Source organism: Dipodomys spectabilis, unplaced genomic scaffold (genome assembly GCF_019054845.1).
Source record: "Dipodomys spectabilis isolate Male_0828 unplaced genomic scaffold, ASM1905484v1 ptg000227l, whole genome shotgun sequence".
Classification (NCBI taxonomy): Eukaryota; Metazoa; Chordata; class Mammalia; order Rodentia; family Heteromyidae; genus Dipodomys; species Dipodomys spectabilis.
This window is the reverse complement of record NW_024870904.1, coordinates 1,316,142-1,338,185: the sequence shown is the minus strand read 5'-3', so window position 1 is coordinate 1,338,185 and position 22,044 is coordinate 1,316,142. Positions and strand designations below refer to the sequence as shown.

The window sequence follows — 22,044 nt, the reverse complement described above, 5'->3', positions numbered from 1 at the left end:
TTTCCTCACAACCTGTTTTGGCTCTGATCGTACTATTACTATAGATACTTCATTTTTGCATATAATCAATGGTAATCTTCCCTGTGTGAACTCAAGGAACTATGCTAGCTTGCTGGCACCCAGGGACAAAGTGCCAGAGAGCCTTCGGAACCCTGTTTCCCCTAAGTCTATCTGTTTATGTTTTTGTGTTTCTCTAATTTTCTTTGTTTCTGGAATCCTTTAGAACTCTCTAGGCAACAATGTTCCTATATTATGGGTAAGAAAAATGTCAATCCTAAGAGCCATGTCAGCAACATAAAGCTGATCACTAAGAAAATCTTGTTCCAGATAGATCATTTGAAGAAAAGAAACAACTGAGACACATATGGAGGAAAGAGGGATTGAAAAAAGAAAAACATGATAAAAGATAGATACAAAGAGAGAGTAAGAAAAATAACCAACACTAGTGAGTAGAAAATCAAAAATGGAGAGAGAAAATAGAGGAAAGAAATCTTGTGAGAATACTTTAGAAAACAAACAGGAATATGTAGAAAGACCAAAAAGCTTAGCAACAAATACAGGCTAAGTTTCAAGTAAGACCAAGACCATGAAGCAGTGCAAGAACTATATATGGAGAGTAATTTAAGTACATATAGGTTAATCAAGCCTTAAGAACACATGAAGGTGTGCATGACCACACTATTTCAGTAATTCCAGGAAAATTTCATTGAGATAGTTGAATGTTACTCATGAGGAAGTGATCTGGTGGCAATCTATCCTTCACCTTCCATGAGAAGTAACCTGCTTGGTGTCATTACATCACATAACAGGTATGACTACATTTTATGACAAGATGAAACCTAGACATTCTGAAGCCAATCTGAATTCAACTTAGAATATAACCATTCAATCTGCTAAACCTACAAGCAATCTTTATCTGCTAATTTACAAGCCTTCTTTATCTGATTTATGAATATATTCCTGAGGCTGAATCTGTGTGGTTGGTATTGTTTTTAATTCTTGGACATCTTTAGGTTGATACAGTGGAATGGAAAACAAATGAAAAATTAAAAAAAATCAACTCACCAGACATCCATTCATTCTGTCTTGCTGCTGACAATGAGCAGAAGATTCTGGAAGCATGGCTGGGATTTAAGGGAAATGATGCATTCAGAAATGAATCTGTGAGATTTTGGGCCCAGAATTTCCTCTTGCAAACATGATACATGGACTGGAAAACTGTAAAGCCTTCTTTTTTTAATTTTTATTTATTTTTTATTGTGAAAACGTAAAGCCTTCCTATAAGCGAAGAATTTTTAATGTCTTAGACAGAGCATTAAAGTGTCCAATAAACACAAATCCAGCCCATTTCCTGATAGATAGATATTATTAAACCTACTAATTTATATATTTATGTACACACTAAATGGGAAAAAATGAATGTTCCCACTGAAATTATTGAATAATTGAAAGCAAAAACATATATTTCCACTAAAAGTCATTCGTTATTACTGAATATACTTCAGGATGTATGACCTGCTTTTTTTTCCTTTTTTTTTTTTTTGCCAGTCCTGGTGCCTGAACTCTGGGCCTGGGTGCTGTCCCTCAGCTCTTCAGCTCAAGGCTAGAGCTCTACCACTTGAGCCACAGCACCACTTCCAGCCTTTTCTGCTTATGTGGTGCTGAGGAATCGAGCCCAGGCCCTCATGCATGCAAGGCAAGCACTCTACCACTGAGCCACCTTTCCAGCCCATTAACTGCTTTTTTAATGCAAAAGCATCCTAGGAATCCATTGGATTTTGTGTTCTACCTCATTCATTTACATATTTAAACACCATGGAAAGCATGTATGATGTAACTCACTAATTTTCCCCCAAAGTTACATAAAAAATGTACATAGAATATATTTCTTATGTTATACTATTTCAATAGTGGGTGTCAAATGGCACATTTCACTCTAACCATTGCACACATATGCAATGATTAGCAATTTGCCATTTAAAATGCTTTGTCCAAAGGGACATGAGTAAAGATGAGGTAAACCCAGGTTTGAGAAGTCCCTAACGTTCATTTCCCGACACAGTCATGGGAAGATCCTTGGCCATCCTAAAGATACAACATAAAATAATCGATATAGGCATGACACACCTGAAGATAAGTGGCACCTACAAAGCATACAATCTTAAGTAAGACATATTACCTCAAGTTTTCTTCTGTGAATTTTCTTTTTAGGCCACATGTCCCAGACCAACACTTTCCATACTACCAGGCACAACCAACTGATTAGAGCTAGCATTAGCAAATCCATAGATTGCACACTTAATGTAAATTTGCATGATGACATACTAAAAATAATTGTTAACAGGCTGAATAAATTAGCAAGAAGAGGGTTAGGGATTACTACATGAATAGATACTTTCAGTCATAACAATTATTCCAACATCCCAAACCACAGCCTCAGATATCCTTTGATAACTATGCTCTGGCTTATTCCTCAATCCAGCTCATCATGACTCTCGAAATTAGTTTAAATCTTGCAACAACACAAAGTGATTGAGAGTGGTGTAGGAAAGAGTACCACGTGAGTCTGGTGCTCAGGGAAGTAGCAACAATTTTTGCATAAAGCAAAGGAAGCTAGCAACATCTTCCCCTTCCTGTGCTTTTCTGTTCTTCTCTTTAGGGCTTCTCAGAATTGACAGGGTCTGTCCATTTATGATGGAGATTCCTATTCATAGGGTGCTCTGCTTCAAACATAGCTAGGCTTCATTCCTAAAAATACAGGACCAATATCCAATATCCCATGTACAACTGTCTCTAGAAACAGAGTCAAATACAAACAGGTGTGAAATCAAGCCAGGAGATTAAAAACTCAAGCCAAACAGACTAAAATATCTCTAGGAAAAACAACACAGAAGCAATAAATTCAACTTCAATGTAAGAAGACTCAAGGCAGTCACACACCTCACAATTTCACTAGAATTCTCCCTGTACTCCTCTTACACCTAGGCAAAGCAAATAAAGTCATATGGGTTAATAGAAGAATCCCTTGGTCTTGGAGGACAAATGCACAGCTCTTGGGCTCTCCTCATCTGCAGAATCACCCAGCTTGCTCTCAGATATTTGGGAACCAGGTTCTTCCACCTCAGGGCCCAGAGCCTAATGACAGCACAAACTCCTGAACCTCAAGCAAATTACCAACTCCAGACTGGAGAAAAGTGTGGAGGGGGCAGTAGGAGCTTTAACTGAAGCATAATGCTCTCGCTTTGAGCTGACGAGCTCAGGAATGGTGCTTGCAGGCCCAGAGTTTAAGCCACACCAATGACCAAACAGAAACAGAAAAAGAAAAAGAAACCCGTGGAGGGGAGACTCCCGCAGCAATCGCACAGTACCTACCTGACATCAGTTCCAAAGCCTGAGATTCCTTCAAGTTACAGCTCCCAAGCTACACTGCCCATAGCTGAGTGCCGGCCTCGTGGCTGCTACCTATGGAAGTCCAAACTTTACTTCAGGGCACTTCCAGCAGCAAGGCAAAGGGAAAGAACCCAGAAGAAGCCGACTTAAAATGCCCCTGGTGGGCGGGGAGACGCGTGGGCGGGGAGATGCAAGTGCAAAACGATCTTCTGCCCCACCTCTGCCCTCCAAAACAACCAAAACAACCCAGGACTTTCAAAGAAAATGTCCTTCTTGTAGACTACAATTCCCACAATGCCCGGCACCACCCTGGTCACAAGAGTGCTTGAATGCAATGGGACTTTTCTCTCCCTGCTGTAGGAGCTAAGCTGAATTTTACTTGAAAAACACTATTTCCTTCCTGAAACCCGCCACAAAAGATAAATACATGGGGAAAAGTGCATGCATTGACTGTTTGGTTCTTAGTTCTAATAATGAAATTGAGTTTATGTGACTGTGTTGCTCACACATTTCTTCTTGTTCCATTCCTGTGTTCTACTGAATGTAAATTATATCTCTGTTTTGCCTTAACTTGTTTAATACCTCCCCTCTCATCTTACAAAGGTACTCACAGACACTGAACTTATACCAGGTCAATTCCCATTGCTGTACTGTACACAAGGGCTTAGAATAGGAAGATGGTTAAGTGGATATGCAGCATAATCCTTCTGTTGATTTGGATTTCGTAAAAATCTAACAATTAATTTTCCAGAAAATCCCCAATTCTATCTATTAAATCAAAAGGACTTTGAGATTGTTTCTGAAGTTTGCTTTCCATCTAAGGGTGTTATGATTGTTTTTACTATTGGTCCTGTGGCTTGAACTCAGAGCTTGAGCACTACCTGTGAGCATTTGCTGTGCTCTATTTGCATGTCCTTTAATAATTTCTTCAGGTAAGTAGTGAAAAGTTTCCTCACAGGGATTCTTAAGTACATGGCACATTACCCTGATTTTCCTACAAAGAGAGTGATTTGGGGGTCAGAATGAATGCAGGTGTGTAGAAGAGTGAAGTTTAGGGTAGGTCTATGTTGATGTAAAGCTTAATCACTTGCAAACCACTCTGATTTTGTCTTTTCATATTTGCATATGAAAATCTCTTTAATATTCTTACCTCCTCTCTGAAACTTAAAGTTCCTCTCAGTAGCTTTAGGCTACATATCTAGGGGACCTCAGACTTGTCTTCTCAAATCTTATCCATTAAGCTGTGGAATAAATATTTTGTCTCCTGCCCCAGTCTCATCAGAGCACAAGCAAGACTTCTGTGGGCCAATGGGATGATAATTAAGGAGACAGAGAGTGGGCTGATGGCACAATTCTGCTATGTCTCTCAAATGCTTGTGTAATATTGGTCTAAGCCCACTCTGTCAATAAGGGCAAACAGCACACTTCTTTCCTCATTCTATTTCAATCTATGTTTTCAACCAAAGCTTCCCTTCACTTAAAGCCCAAGGCCAATCAGCTAGAACACACACTTCCTCAAACCATAAAGGGCAAGGACCTGCAGTCCTGAAGGTGGGAGTCAATGGCCCTGAAGCTTTTGCTCACATTTTGCCTGCTCCTGCAGGCACCCCAGGGTCTGGAAGTCTCTCTCTCTCTCTCTCTCTCTCTCTCTCTCTCTCTCTCTCTCTCTCTCTCTCTCTCTCTCTCTCTTTCTCTCATAATCTGAGATCTTATACTTGTCTCCTAAAGTTTATTGTGATTTTTGGTGATCCTTTACAAACAACATAATTGGGATGGATTGGATTGGAAACTTTCTTACCTGATTTTATTTCTCCAGTGTATGGGTTTTGCATGTCCATTTTGTGGAGCTGAACTATTCCTCATGAAAAATGGGAATCAAAGGCCATATTTGGATTATAGACTTCAACTTAAAAGAACCTCTAATAATATAAAGAAAACCTAATTTCATTCTGTAAAAGTCAATTCCTAAGAGGCAAGGAGAAAAGGATCAGAAAACACTGGAGTGTTTCCAAGACTATCTGTGAAGTGTAGTTTTCACTTTTCAAGCCTATATTTCTGATGCATTTATTTATACTTTTATCCTTTTTTTGTTTGTTGTTTGGTCATGGCACTTGTACTCTGAGCCTCGGAACCATCACTGAGCTCAAGTGCTCTACCATGTGAGCCACAACACACTTCCGGATTTTTAGTGGTCACTGGAGATAAGTGTCTCACACATGTTGCTGGCCAGTCTGACTTTGAACTGGGATCCTCAGTTTCAGCCTATTGAAAAGTGAGGATTACAGACATGAGGCTCCAGCACCCAGCACACACATTTCTTGTGTTTTATGTCCCAACCCTGGGCTTGAACTCAGTGCATGGACACTGTCACTGAACTTCTTTTGCTCAAGACTAGCACCCTACTACCTGAGCCACATTTCCACATTCTGCTTTTTCTCTGTATGTGGTACTGAGGACTTGAACCCAGGGCTTCATGCATGCTAGGTAAGCATACTACCACTGCTGGGGCCAGCCACAACTCCAGCAGTGCTCCAGAAGAACAAGGGGATGATAATGGAAGAGACAGAGACAAGACCAATGAAGAATTTCTCTTTATTCTAGCAATGACCTTAGCTATAGACATTTTCTCTATGTGCACAATGCTTGCATCACATTTTTCTAGGACCCAATGTGCCAGCAAGTGCAGATCATATGCATCCTTCCTCATTCTAGTTCAACCTTTGTCCACCAAATTTCTACAGGTAAGCCTGCAAGGCCAGAAGTAATAGGAAAACTTCCTCCTATGAATAGGGCATTGGTTGTGGAGATTTTGCTCACACCTTGCCAGCTCCTGGCACCTCTGGGTCTCCAATGTCTCTCCTTTATCATTTTGTAAATTGAGCAAGTGTCTATCAGCCTGAACCTTGAAAAAGCAGCAGATCATATATCTCAGGAAGAATGGAAGAAAAAGGCATACGAAAAGAAGAAAGAGCAAAATACCTAAGATATAGCAAAAGGTGTGTTATTATCCAGGTTGAATCCCTGCAGGTAATGGAGAAGTGATGCAGCTAATTCTGGGGGTGTGCTACCTAAAGGGTGGAGTGACCAATATCAGATATCTGACCCTGAAGCTGCATAATGTCTAAGCTTAAATTATCAACGGACCAGATTCCTCAAATATGTCACTGGATAGTGGTCCAAGTCATATTTCCATCATATTTAAGAAGAACAACACAGATGTACTGACCATTAGCCTGACACATCATTTTTAACCACATTGTTAGCAGGTCCACCTGATTATCAACATATATCATTGCTGTTTCCAAATCATAAAACATATCACAATCTTTTTATCTACTCCACCTGCATCCCAGGGCACCAGAAATTTATCAAGCTAAAGAATTAACATGTTGTGCTGTATATATGGTTTGCATAAGGTTCACAGCAGAAGTAGTAGCACTAGCAAGAAGAGTTGGGGTACAAAAAGGTTGGCAACCAATATTCCCAAAAATTGGCAGCAATGGCTAAGAGGCCTCTAAAGCTCAATAGCAAACAGAGACCCAAACTTAATCTACCATCATTGTTCTATCAACTAAACAGGCAACATAAGTTAAGGTAATTGAATAGTAATCTCAGAGGATTTATAAGGTTAGTGAAACTACAATTGTTCCTTCAAGAGGCATGAAACAACAGCCCATCCTTGAAAATAATACGCAGCTCAACTACCAGCGTGTACAGATACATAACACAAGCTTGCACTGTAAGTGATCCAGGAATCATGAAACAAAACAGGTCTCTGAAGCAGAGGTATGGAATCAAGACAGGTATTCATGCAAATAGGCCTCAAGGCAGCATCCAGTCTACAATGTCAGGGTGAGTTTGTCCACACAGGCTGACAAACATGAGGTCCAGTAAGTTACCACTGATCACGTCACTCCTCTGAAAGCAGTCCTGCAGTGAATATTGGGATGCTCCTAACACCAGAACAGTGGACAAGAAGTGAAATCCACAGGCCCTCCATGGTGGTGGATCATTACCAACAAAGGAATCTCTAGGAATACTGGAACCCAAGTGGGAAGCACCACATCTCCTGACAAATGAATTCTACAAGTGCTATGCATAAGCTCACATATTTCCATTCATTCACCTTTTCTTCCAGAGGAAGTCAGAGCCATAATCTATCCCTGAATACCTTTCCATACTTGTACCTTCTACCTCAGGATCTACAACACTCAATAATTGAGATCAATGCAAGAAGAGGACATAATATTTGTATAACAAATAGTGAGACAAGTCTTTGAGCAATGAACAATTCAAAAATAATGTAGGAAGTAAATTCTATTTATACTAGTACAATAAACATAATACTTAGAAATGAGTGTTTGAAAAATGTAACCTTGAACAATGAAAACTATGTGACACAGTTAGTTTAGGAACAGCCATTTTTACCTGATCCTTATCTCCTTGCCTCTCAGGAACTTACTTTTAACTTTTACAGAAAGAAAGAATTCCTTTTGCTTCATATTTTATAGGTGCTCCAATGTTGCCGTCTATACATCCAAATGTGCCTCATTATCTCCATTTTCATGAGGAATAACTCAGGTCCACTAAAAGAGGCATGGAGAACCTATGCACTGGAGGACTGAATATCAGGCATGAATATTTCCTACACAATCATTCCCAGTCATGATGTGGGGAAAGGATCATCAACAATCACAACAAATCATTCAGAGACAGCTTAGGATGTCTGATATGAGAGAGAGAGGCAAAAGGTTTATTCCACAGTGTAATGGACATAGTCTGGGAAGACAAGTCTGAGGACCCCTAGATATGTAGCCTACAGTTGCTTCCAGAAACTTCTAGGATCAGAGAAGAGGTAGAAAATCAAAACAAAATGGGGTATGCAAAACAGAAAAGTAAAAACAGACTGGTTTGGAGCAAGTGATCAAGCTTCACATGAATATAGACCTACCCTAAACTATACCTCCACCCATATTCAACCTAATCTTCGTAGACAACCATTTTTTGAAGTCTTGGGAAGGAGTACCATTTTCTAAGAAACCCTGGGAGGAAACTTTTCACTAGTTCACTGAAGCAATTGATAAAAGAAAGGCAAGTAGAGCATAGCAAATGCTCACAGACAGTGCCCATGCTCTGAGTTCAAGCCACAGGACCAACAACAAAACCAGGGAAAAAACTTTTTAAGGAAAGGAAAACTTCAGACACAAATAACCAAAAACTCCTTGAAATTTCATAGATGGAATTTGGGAGTTTCTGGGAAAGTAATGAGGAGAGTTTGACAAATCAATTTAATTCAAAGATTATAAAGTATGTCTACTTTAAAATCCTGCTATCTTATTTCAGTATATATATATATATATATATATATATATATATATATATATATATATATATATATACACACACACATATATATATATATATATATATATATATATATATATATATATTAGAGCAGGGGGAAATGATCCCAGAATCAATCGGTTAAATGGCTGTAAATATCTGATTGTGTGACTTGAACCCTTGGCCCACTATCCCTGATCCCTTCAGATCAAGGTGAGCTCTACACCAATTGAGCAACAAGGCCACTTCCATTTTTCTGGTGGTTTAATGGAGAGAAAGCTCATGAACTTTCCTGCTCGAGCTGGCTTTGGACCAGCATCCTTAGATCTCAACCTCCTGAGTCCCTAGGATTACAGGCATGAGCCACTGGCACATAGGTACAAATACGCTTTTAATGTGAGAAGGGAGATATTCAAAATTTTAAGGCAAAAGGGACATAATTTATATGTACCATATCACACATTTTTAACAATAATAAAAACAAAACCATGGGGTCTCATAACTTCAATTACATTAATAGAACTAAGAATTAAAAGTCCAAAATATCTAATGCTCCTAATACATTTCTTTCTTTTGGTTGATCTTACAAAGTTTCAGGAGGTAAACTGATTTTTCAAGGAGAAACTCACCTTAGTTCCCGTAGATGGGAGAGAGAGTTCCCCATGCATCCATGCACATTTAGGACCAAGTGTCTTGAGCCAGTGAAAACCCTGTAGCAGGCCCACTTCCTCTAGGTGAATGCATCCCATTATGGGAATTGTAGTTTCTATCAGGACACAGATCATTTGAAAGTGTGTTTGCAGGAAAGGGAAGAAAAGAGGCCAATGCCTCCTTGCTCAATGTTGGTGTTTTTAGTTTGCAAATTCGGGTTTCTTTCCTTTTGCCTTGCTGCTGGACTTGCTCTTAAGTACAGTTTTGCATTCCATGGTCAGAGCCAAGAGGTAGAAGCCCAGCTTGTCTTCTTGGGAGGTGTAACTTGAAGCCATCTGAGGATCCTAGGGAGAGTCTTTCCCCAGTCTGGGTTTGATGATATCTTATGGGCTCATAGGTTTGTGCTGCCATTAGCACTTGTTCCTCCAGGAACCAGAAACTGGCTGACAAACCTCTGGTCCTCTAGACAAGGAGAGTCAGGAGTTGTGCGCTTATACTCCTGAACCTAGAGATTCTGGTACATACCCATGTGACTTTATAAACTTGCTTTTTGTGAATTGGAGCCAATGAATCTTAAACATTCCTTGAAAATGTCTTATATAAACATATTCATCCTCTTTTAACCCTCTGCACTTCCTATGGCTTTTGAAACTTTCAAAATGTTGCTCCCACAGATATACTTTACATGTCTGTTCTGACACATTACAATTTTTCCACTGATATAATTAGCCTATTCTCCATCGCTTAAAATAAGTGAGACTGTCGGGGCAAGTGATTCAGTAGTAGAGTGCTTGCCTGCATGAATAAGTCCCAGGTTTGATTCCTCAGAACCACATAAGTAAAAAAAAGCTTGCAGTGCACTGTGGCTCAACTTGTAGAGTGCTAGTTCTGAGTTTAGGAGCTGAAGAACAGTTCCCAGACTCAGAGTTCAGGCCCCATGTCCGACCAAAAAAAAAAAGAGAGACTTCCTGTGTATGTGTTCCTAATCAATTGATCAAATAGAATTTGAATACAATACAATGCCCTAGATGTGTGTGTGCTTGTCCTGATTCTTGAACTCAAGGTCTGGAAAATGACCATGAAATTATTTGGTTCAATGATAATGTTGTACACGTAAGCCACATCTCGACATCCAGCTACTTTGGGTACTTTATTGGAGATAAGTGTCTCAGACATGCGTTTACCCATGGATTTATTTTGTGATCCTTGTAGGGATCCTTCATGTGTATCCCAGGGACCACAAGCAGGCACAGGACAAAGATTATTATAGAGTTTACTAGAAGGACTATATTTCCCAGGAGACAGAGCACATGCATCTGTCTTTCTTCAGGTAGCCAGAGGAGCTGGGGAGCAGGAAGTTAGGTAGGTGCATGCTCAGGTAGGTGTGGGTAGAGAGAGGGGTGGTCAGCAGTATGGAGGAAAAATCTAGGTCTGGGAGGAGCTCAGGTCTGGGTGGAGCTGAGGAGCAAAAGAGGGGATAATACTAACTTTCCTCAGATCTCAGCCTACTAAGTAGCTAAGATTACAGCCATTAGACATGAGAGCCCAGTTACAATGTCCTCTTTGAAATTCAGATTATATCCTAAAAAATAATATGAAATAGAAAACTTGAAAATTTTAAGGCAAGATATTCAGTCGCTAATATGGATATGGACAGTTCAAATCCCAGAATAAACAGAAAATACCCAACCTTGAAAGTTGTAACACTCCTCATCTTAAATATTGTGAATGTGAACACTTAGCCTATAATAAATTCTCTTTAAGTTTCTCAAAGTAAGAAAACATTCTTGTGAATTAGAAAAACCCAGTACTAATGTGCAAACACTGCTTTTAAAGGATTCATATCGTCGTTCCTATCAAAAACACCTTACTGAAGTAAACAGAATTGATTTTCTCTTTTTGTGAATGTCACTGCAAAGTTCATGCATTTTATATTAACAATTACCATTGTGGGTAAGTGTAAGAAAAACCAGAATCCTGGATCAAAGAATTTCCTGTGTAATCAACCAACAAGCAAAAGCACATACCTATATAAGTTCTTTTACATTTTATGGATCTACATTTTGGAGTGTATTTTCTGTTAATATTGTTTAGTAATACATAAGACTTCACTCTTCTGTGGATTTGTCTTTAGTGGAGACTTTAATGCTCTACTTGATTCAGGAATGTTTCTTCTCCCATAAGAAGGCTTTATGCTTTTCCAGCCCACCTATCATGTTCTGACCAGAAACTTCTAGGGTAAAATCACACAGGTTCTTTTCTGACTCTCTCATCTGGCTTCTCTCCAAGCCATGGTTCCAGAATCTTTACTTGTTGTCTAAAGCAAGGAAGAATGAAAGGATCTCTGATGAGATTCTTTTATTTCTCACTCTGTTTGACATTCCATGTTATGAACCTAATTGTGTCCAAGACTGAAAAACAGAAAAAAAAAAAAAAAGATTCATCTTTAGGAACATGTTTCTAAAAAAGCTAAAGATGGCTTGTAGATTTAGCAGATGATCAAATCTTGCCTTCTAAGTTAAGTGCAGAATTGCTTTAGTTTGCTTCTCATTTTTTAATTTGACCACAATGTTGCCTCACTTTTTTGGGATTCAATGACACCTAGGAGGTAAGTTCTCATGGAAGGTAAAGGTTGCCTAGAATCTTGTCAGACATCACATCCACAAAAATAACATGAGACTATCCTAATGAAGTTTTAATGGATTTGCTGAAAAAGTGTGGTCAAACATAATTTTGACTGCTGTACAGGACTGAGTGTATTATAAGTAGTTCAATTAATCTCTGTTAATACTCTTGGACTTCTTTGTGGTATTTGTCTTTCTTGAAACTTAGTCCATATTTGATGGTATTTATAGAAATCTTTGTTTTTCCCTAAGTTATGTACAAGTGTAGAAGTACTGGACAATATTTCTGTGTAATTCTATATTCAGTTCTTTTTAGGACTTTTTGTCCCATCTTTGATAGTTTTACATACCTGAGAGAAATGCACCAAGTTCACATTGTTGTCACATCTTTCCTAGATTTTGTTAGACTTTGGAAGGATTTTGTTGTTTTGTTTAAAACTATGGCCACACTAACATGTATAAAATGGTTATTTTATTTTACTTTTGATTGGAACTTTTCTCATGACTATTGATACTACTTTTATATTTTAATCTTCACAATAAATTTTTTTAAGAATGCAAAAACAAGAGAAACACAGAGTAAGTTCTCCAGTGGATGTAGGTAGCAGTTGCTGCAGGGAGGGTGAGCAGACATGGTAAAGGAGAGGAATATGGTTTGATAAAAGTCTATTTGTGTATGTGTGTCTATGTGTGTGGTTGTGTGTTGTGTTTATCAATGAAACTTGCTGACTTTGGGGTTTTTTTGTTTTCATTTGCTCATTTCATCTTGATTTTGTTGCTCTTGTTTGACATTCCTAGGGCTAGAATTCAGGGCTTGAAAACTGTTTCTGAAATTCATTATGCTGAAGGCTACCACTCTACCATTTCAGCTACAGCACCAGTGCTTCTAGAGGTATTTGGGTGCTGTTGTTGTTTATTAGGTACTGAGATATCAAACTTAGTGCTCCATGCATGCTACGCAAGCACTTTATCACTAATCCACATTGCCAGCCCCAACCACACTGTTTTAAGGAGACATGGCTGCGAGTGTGGCTCAATGGTAGAGTGCTTGTCTTGCATACATGAGGCACTGGGTTCCATTCCTCAGCACCACATCAGCAGAAAATTCATTGTGACTTATCACCAATGAAATGCCAGAAAACTAGAAGTGACATTCTGGCTGGAAGTGGTAGCATGCCAGCCTTCAGTGAAAAGCATAGGGAATATAGCAGGCCCTCCCTGAGTTTAAACCCCACAGCTAACAATTGAAAGAAAAAAGAAACAATCCCAAACAAAAACCTAATTACTGTCTCATTGCTTTTGTTCTTCTACTTTTCTTTGTAGTTGTAACTGTATACTTCCTGTCATTCCATTTTCTACTGTCTTCCTTTCACTTGAGGGGTTGAACCTTCAGACTTGGACATGGAAAGTGGATACTACATACCAACCTATTCTTTCTTCTTTTAACATAAAAAGTCTGTTTATAGGACAGGGAAGTTAGCTAAGTGGTACAGTGCTTGTATCGCAGGAAAGAGGAGCTGGGTTCTATTCCTCAGGTTCTCATACACAGAAAAAGCCAGAAGTGGTGCTGTGGCTCAAGTGGTAGAGTTCTACCCTTGAGCAAATGCAGCTCAGGGACAGCACCTGACCCCTGGGTTCAAGCTTAAAGACCAGCAAAACAAAAAGTCTGCTCATTTAAATTAATCAATGCTTCCTCTGGAATTTAAAAGACAAACTTACAAGTGACATAAGTTCACTTTGAATAGTATTGTCCTCCTTTCCAGAGAGTTCATGGACCGCACACAGAACTCTGCTGTCATTTATAAACTAGCTGTTGTACAACATTAAGCATCAACACATACATTTCTGTTATTATTTTGAACACAATGGGATTTGTAAGGGTTGGTAAAAATAAGTGAAGAAAACCCTTCTTTTTTACCTATTTGTTGTGATAGTAATGGATCTATTTTCCTGTACACTCAAGTCACACACTTGTCATTGAAGTTCTCTCTGAACTATTTTCAATTTCTTTTCTTCTTAGGGCACATACATTCATACACATCCTGAAGAATTTTTACTAGTTCATCTAACAATGTTTTACTACCAATTCTCCTAGTCCACAAGTAATTGTATCATCTACATAGGACAAGACTATTACATTAGGCCACTGACTTCTCTGATAGGTCCGTGTGTCAACAGTCAGCACTACAGGAAACACGTGTGCACCTTGGCCCACGCTGCAGGTGCCATGCTGTGCTGGTGGTGGACTGATGGGTAGCACATACCCTGCTCTGGGCTTCTCACTCCTGTCCCAAGGGGCTTGCCAGGTTTGCCTATTGCATGAAGATTTTGGCACTGCCCTCCTCTCCTCAGCTGGCTCCTTACCAAACTTTTCTTTCCTGTGCCTTCCATTTTGAGTTCTGGCCTAGACCATGAGCCTAACCAACTTCCACCGCATCAGATGAAGTCTGCACATCAAACTTTTGGTAACAAACATTTAAGTTAGAATGCACATATAAAGTTTTGGCTGGGTTTTGCTCAGACTTCATAATCAAGTGAGCCAAAAGATGGTTGGCTTTGGATGCTCCAGGTAGTCATCTACTCAAAGTACTGAGACCTCTATAACAGGGACTTCATACAAGGGTGTAAGTGATCCAGAAAAATGAAAGAGAATTTTAAAAGAACTTCTCAATTCATTGAGCAAACAGAAAAATATGTACACTTAATGTTAAGCTAATTATTGGAGGAATAATGACCTAGAGCTGGACAAACATGAAGATATAAGTGCCAAGGTAAAGCAAGGGGGCCTTGGGTGGTGCCTGAGGATCTAGTGAAAATCCTATGATAGCCTTGTTCAGTACCCACTATGCTCAGTATCCCTGCTTCTTTCCCTTGCAGTCACTCTGAGGTGCATCATTCCAGGTTAACCTGAGGAAGAAACAAGGGTTCGCCTAACAACTTGTTCTCTCATTAGCATGGAGATTGCTTGGGAATTGGAGGTTCTTGGTTAACTATTTAGATCTCTGGAGAACAGACTCTTCTGGGTCCTGACTTTGAGTCATATTAACTGCCCCTGCTGATGATATCAGAATTTTCTCTAAAATAAATATGACTTTATTTGTATACTTTATCCAGCAACATTCACTGAATGGCTATTGAAAATAATCTAATTTAGAGCTGAAATCTTCATACAAAGGCAGAACTCTTAAAAAGCCTAATTTTGAAAAGGGCTACAGGATGAACTGTGTGGTAGGACTCTTGGCATTCTGAAAACTTGTGTAACTTAACCCACTCTTATTGATTATGTCTAGGGTGAATATGTACCCATCATGGCTGACCACTTCTCTTCTGAGGACATAGCTTTTAGAATGAGCTGAAACTGAATAACCTGTCATTCACCCCTGTGAGTGGCCTTGAAATAAAGTGCAATCAGAAAGGGTAAAACAACAAAAATGCTTAAACACATCTGAACAGCTCAGACTGAAAAGAGTTTTTCTCCTACATCTATGTACACACAGCACGAGACCACAGTCTTCTCGTTCAAATATAATGATATTCTGGGACCTTAAATCACCACTACTTGATTCCTTCTTTTCATATGATACTGTTTCAAGTATACGGAAATATTTGACCACATTTTATATGTTGAGTTCTTTCTTTGAAGGTCTCATTCCGCACTATACAGACGTAGACCACATTTCCTGCATAGTAACTTGAACCTCTGCAAGGACCTATGAACTAGTCAGAAACATAAAGGTAAGTGTATGTGAATTCACATGACAAAAGATACAAAACTATTCCTGACATTCTATCATTACCCTGGCTTATAAGACATTTGAAAATCAACTTCAATTGAGCACAATGACTATACCCTATGGAGGACTTTAGGCTTATACAAGAATGGTAACTTTTCTGCACGAGGGCCAAAAATCCATTTTACAAAATATCTTCCCTGGCCTTGGAGTGCTTTCTACTCAGGGCCTGGGTACTGTCCCTGGTCTTCGGTAATAAAGGGACAAAATTGTTGACAGTCTATCAACTTGATTCACGGCACTACTTGTAAGAAATTTGATGATAATGGGCCATAACACTCTCACAGCAAATCCTACCTCGTTTGCCTTTCAATTGTGATCTTTAAACTTCATACTCTTTAGCAAGTAAGAATTCTGATGTGAAGCACCAGTGCCCTGTTAGATCAGGAGATCTTAATTACTTGATCCAAGCAGGACTCATGGTGTCCACACTACAGGATGCAGGTCCTTTTGCAATCACTTGGTAAAGGATTGTTTACTTATCATTCTGTAAACCATATCCAAATTCTTCCACTAAATATTTGGAAGAATGTATTGTTTACACAGATCATATTATTGGTCCTCAGGTTGAATTCAGGGGCCAAAATTTGTGAGGCTTCCTTTACCTTCTATACCAGATGCCCTTTTGTATCACTGATTTTTCACCTTAGGGTCTTGCTTCTCTGCCTGGTCCTTTCCACACACTAATTTTATAATTACCTTTCATAGGTAGTAAAAAAAAGATAGGCACATATGACCAGAGCCATGCTTTTATTGGCTAACATACCATTTTCATGAAGATTTTGCATGGGATAGCCTACTAATACTATTAATTTCAGCTTCCTGAGTAGCTAGGATTCCACACATGAGGGAGTTTAATTGCTCATTTTTAATTACTGGTCTTAAATTAAAAGAAGGAAGTGTATTTTACCCATTCAGTGAGTATTAAGTCCCTTAAATTCTGAGTTCAAACAAAGTGTTGGCCAAATGATAATAACAAAAATAATACAAAACATTAATATTATCATCAGGCATACTTTAAATGAATGTGGTATGTTGGTTCATAATTTGAGCTATATAACAGGCCTAGGTAGGACTCCAGTCTGTGAACCATCCCTTCTCAGAAAGCATAGTTTGTAAACATGAGAGAATGAGCGATTTCCAAATTGATGGTGTGTGTGTGTGTGTGTGTGTGTGTGTGTGTGTGTGTGGTACAAGTAGGAAGGCCAAAGGCACACACAGGTGCCTCCCAATCCCCCTATTTATTTTTACTAGGCCTCTGTAGATAAGTAGAAGTGTTGGGCTGGGAAGTTGGTTCAATGTTAGAGCACTTGCCTTTCATGCATGAGGTCCAGGGATCAATTCGCCAGCACCACAAAAACAAAAAGAAAAAGAAAGCTGGAAGTGGCCCTGTGGCTCAAGTGGTAGAGTGCTAGCCTTGAGCTGAAGAGCTGAGGGACAGCACCCATGCCCAGAGTTCAGGCCACAAGACTGGACCTCCCCACCCCACCCCCTCAAAAAAAAAAAGCAGAAGGGTAAATAGTGTGAGGGAAGAGGTTAAGGGAGCAACTAGCTAAATCTTACAATGTGAAGTCCACTGTCCTTATCTTGTAAATGGAATCATAGGCAAGATTTAAGGATTCTTTTTTTATTGTGAAAATACTGTAAAGAGGAGTTTTATTTTTGAACAATTGAAATACTGAAATTGTTGAAGCCACAAGCCTCCTGTTCCCAGAGGGAGATTTCTTCAGGACAGCCCACAGGGCTCATGCTTTGATTCCTAGCTTTTATGGAGGCCAAGATGAGAGAATCTCCATTGAAGCCAGCTCCCGCTGGCTTCAACTCAGTTCCTGAGTTCAACACCTGATATTGGAACAAAAAAAATTCCTTCATGAAAGTGTGAAAGTAGAGCTCTTCATGTAACCAAACAGCTCTGGACATATGTAGAATGATTGGCTTATATAGGATCTGGAGTCTTGGTCTTGGTTTACTAATTAAGCACTTTCTGATGTAACAGACATTTTTTCTAAATGCTTCCAAGATATCTTTAATTGCATAACTATACAATGGCATCTATCTTGGCTCCAGAAATTCTAATGTTAGGTCAACTTTTGTGTTTCTGTAAAAGAAGACAGTATATTTGTTGGAAGCCACATTATGGAAGATGGAATACTGGAGTCTATTACACAGCTAACAGTCTGCAAGCAGCCTGTTGTAACAAAGACTTGCAGTCCACAAATACACTTAGACAGCTTGGAAACAGAACAGAAAGGAAAAAAAAGAATAATAACTACACCAAGAAACCAATCAGCACCAAGAGAGTGATGAATTGGGACACTAGGATGACCAGAGACAAGCCAGGAGACAGGACACAGGACATGATCACAGAGACATGTGGCATGGCATCTAGTGTCACTGCTGCTCCAGCCTAAATAGGGCCTAAGCAGGAGGCAGGGCTACAGGAAATTCCCAGTTCCACAAACTGAACTAACAGATTGAGTAACATATCAGACAAATGTCCATGCCTGCTTCCAGGGATCCAGCCACACCCATCATTTGGGAGGCAAGTGATGGATGGGGCATTTCCTTCCCCCTGCATGAAGACAAGATGCCAGACCTCACTGTCCACCATGTGGCCAATAAGGCACCAGCCACACCTGACCTCCTTACTTAATATTACTGAATATTAAATCAATTTATAAAATGATACATCCTCTTTATCATTTTGTAAACAATTCAAGAATTTGCTTTTTGTAAAAGCCATTTTTCTTGAGCCACACCTCTGAAAGAATAATTCTCCCATTCACCAAAAATTAAACATTCTTCTTTTGAATAGTTTATTTCTTACTTCTTCCTCATTCTTTCCCTTCCTCTTTCCCTTTCTCACTTCTCTCCTTCCTTCTTTCCTTCCTCTCAGGGCCTAGAAGTGATGCTGTAGCTCAAGTGGCAGATAGTATTTATTTCAATTTTTGTGAGATTAATATCTTTGTGTGCTTGATTATTTCCACTAATGTCATATCTTACATTGGCCATCTATGAGATAACACAGTTGCGACACACCATTCACACTGGTGTTTTATTATAGCTCACTCAGCAGAACAACTAAATGGGCTAAGAGTGAATCAATCACCAGTGATTGTTCATCACCAGTGATTAATTAAATAAAACAGCAAGCACTGAAGATATTTTGAAGTTTTCCCCCAAGTCAAAATGCTGAGACTCTTGTCTTTATAAATCCACCATATTTTTATAATATATATTTTATTGTAAAGATACTGTACAAATTGGTTATACAATTATATGAATTAGGTCATGAATACATTTCCTATCGAGCATTGTTACCCCTCCGAGAAAAAATTTACTACTATGTATGTACTGCAATAAGGACTAATATCTTCCAGTAGATCTTCCATTCAATAACTGAATGTTAGTCATTTGTACAGTAATGCTGGATCACACAAATAGAGGAGGACTTAAGGGAGCAATAGAAAAAAAGTTGCTCTCATGTTCTTGCCTCCAATCAGAACAGTCTTCACTCAACTATTGTTCCCCTAACCATGTTGGAGATGATCTGAATCCAGTCCCAAAGGGAAAGACCTCATATTTCTTAGAAGAGATTATCAAATTACCCTAATATACCATTCCTTATTATAAAAGATGCAAGTTAATAACTTCAATCTCTGAATTACTTGTTATAACTGGTCATTTCCACATGTTTGGATAATATTGAATGACACCATCCCCACTCAACACGATGAAAATGTGAGAAATGTTGGCTCAAAAAGAGTTGAAGAGTGAAGAATGGTTTTCCATCACACCTAGCTTATCTCTGCGATGAAGGATTTCTCTGTATAATTTACACAGGTTTTCTGACAAAGATTTTCCTACAATGGGTTTCTTTCCTGGGTGAATGTTCTAATACTTGCTGAGGGTTGTCTTCTGGTTGAAAGACTTCCTCTCATGTTTATATTTACAGAGATTCTGTCATGTGTCCAGGTCTCTAATACCTGTTCAGATTTGACTCCTGGCAAAATGTTTTCTATACTCATAATTTCTTACCTGTCTATGCTCTCACATATGCTGAGGACTCAGTTCTGATTGAAAGTCATTTCACGTATGATCTATGCACTACTTTCTTTTCTCCTATGTGAGTCAGTTCTCTGATGAACATGAGGTATTCCTCTCTGATCAAAGGATTTCCACATTTGTAATATTTTTAAGATTACTCTGCTGTGTGTCCTATGAACTTGGATCCATGAATACTTGGTAAAGGACTTTCCACAATTGTTACATTTGTATTTTCTCACCTGTGTCTGTTCTCTGATGCAAACTGAGTTAGGACTGTTTCTTGAAAACCTTTCCATTAATTTTTGCTACATAGGATTTCTCTCCTCTTTGAGTGTGAGGTTGTGTGTTTGTGTGTGTGTGTGTCTGTGTGTTTTGTGTGTTCTATGATGAACCCTCAGTTGTATCTTGTAGTTAGAGGACTCCACATGTGCTATATCATAAGGTCTCTATCCTGTATAGGTTCTGTATTGCAATTTTAATTTTCTTACAGATCAAAGACTTTCCCATTTGGTACAATCCTAAGTTATTTCATTTGTGTGAATCAACTTATGTGTGTTAAGCTATGACCTCCAGGTCTTTCCACACTGGTTGCATTCATAAGGTTTCTCTCCTTGTGTTCTGTGATGGATGTTATGGTGTGCCTTCCAGGTGAAAGAATTTCCATGCCTGCTATATACATAACATTTCTCTCTGGTGGGGTTTTTTCTGATGGACAGAAAGGTGTATGTTCTGGGTGAAAGACTTTCCACATAGCTTACATTCATAAAATTTCTCTCTTGTGTGTGCTCCCTGATGGACAGTAACTTGGAGCTCTTGGCTGAAATATTTTCCACACATATGACATTCATAAGGTTTCGTTCCTGTGTTTGTTTTCTGATGGACAGTAAGGTTTGATTTCTTGGTGAAAGACTTTCCACACATGTTACATTCATAATGTTTCTCTCCTGTATGTGTTCTCTAATGGACAGTAATGTGTACCTTCTGGGTGAAAGACTTTCCATACACGTTACATGATAAGGTTTCTTTCCTGTGTGTGTTCTCTGTTGGACAGTAAGGTTTGACTTCTTGGTGAAAGACTTTCCACACATGTTACATTCATAAGGTTTCTCTCGTGTGTGTTCTCTGGTGGACAGTAAAGTGTAGCTTCTGGGTGAAAGACTTTCCACACACGTTATATTCATAAGGTTTCTTTCCTGTGTGTGTTCTCTGGTGGACAGTAAGGTTTGACTTCCAGGTAAAAGACCTTTCACACATGTTACATTCATAAGGTTTCTTTCCTGTGTGTGTTCTCTGGTGGACAGTAAGGTGTGCCTTCTGGGTGAAAGACTTTCCACACACGTTACATTCATAAGGTTTCTTTCCAGTGTGTGTTCTCTGGTGGACAGTAAGGTGTGCCTTCTGGGTGAAAGACTTTCCACACACGTTACATTCATAAGGTTTCTTTCCTGTGTGTGTTCTCTGGTGGACAGTAAGGTTTGACTTCTTGGTGAAAGAATTTCCACACACGTTACATTCATAAGGTTTCTTTCCAGTGTGTGTTCTCTGGTGGACAGTAAGGTGTGCCTTCTGGGTGAAAGACTTTCCACACACGTTACATTCATAAGGTTTCTGTCCTGTGTGTGTTCTCTGGTGGACAGTAAGGTTTGGCTTCTTGGTGAAAGAATTTCCACACATGTTACATTCATAAGGTTTCTTTCCAGTGTGTGTTCTCTGGTGGACAATAAGGTGTGACTTCTGGGTGAAAGACTTTCCACACAGGTTACATTCATAAGGTTTCTTTCCTGTGTGTGTTCTCTGGTGGACAGTAAGGCTTGATTTCCAGGCAAAAGACATTTTACACATGTTACATTCAAAAGGTTTCTCGCCTGTGTGTCTTTTCTGGTGGACAGTAAGCTCTGACTTCTGGATGAAAGACTTTCCACACATGTTACATTCATAAGGTTTCTTTCCTGTGTGTATTCTCTGATGGACAGTGAGAGTTGACTTCTGGGTGAAAGACTTAACACACATGTTACATTCAAAAGGTTTTTCTTTTGTGTGTGTTCTCTGGTGGACAGTAAGCTTTGATTTCTGGGTGAAAGACTTACCACAGATGTTACATTCAAAACGTTTCTCTCTAGTATGTGTTCTCTGGTGGATAGTAAGGCATGCCTTTTTGGCGAAAGACTTTCCACACATGTTACATTCATAAGTTTTCT

At 39.1% G+C, this 22,044-nt stretch overlaps 2 protein-coding genes across 2 annotated transcripts in view; both read right to left on the bottom strand.

The window, feature by feature from the left end:
- Positions 1 to 22,044, bottom strand: part of LOC122123288 (zinc finger protein 717-like) — a 69,051-nt gene that overhangs the window by 44,253 nt on the left and 2,754 nt on the right. The gene's annotated exons all lie outside the window — the stretch shown is intronic.
- LOC122123231 (zinc finger protein 33B-like) lies at positions 20,612 to 22,024 on the bottom strand (the record flags this gene model as incomplete). Its single annotated transcript, XM_042697614.1, is given in 3 exon segments — positions 20,612 to 20,859; positions 20,862 to 20,956; positions 20,958 to 22,024. Coding segments are annotated over 3 exon segments (1,410 nt in total), but the record flags the coding sequence as incomplete, so codon positions are not given.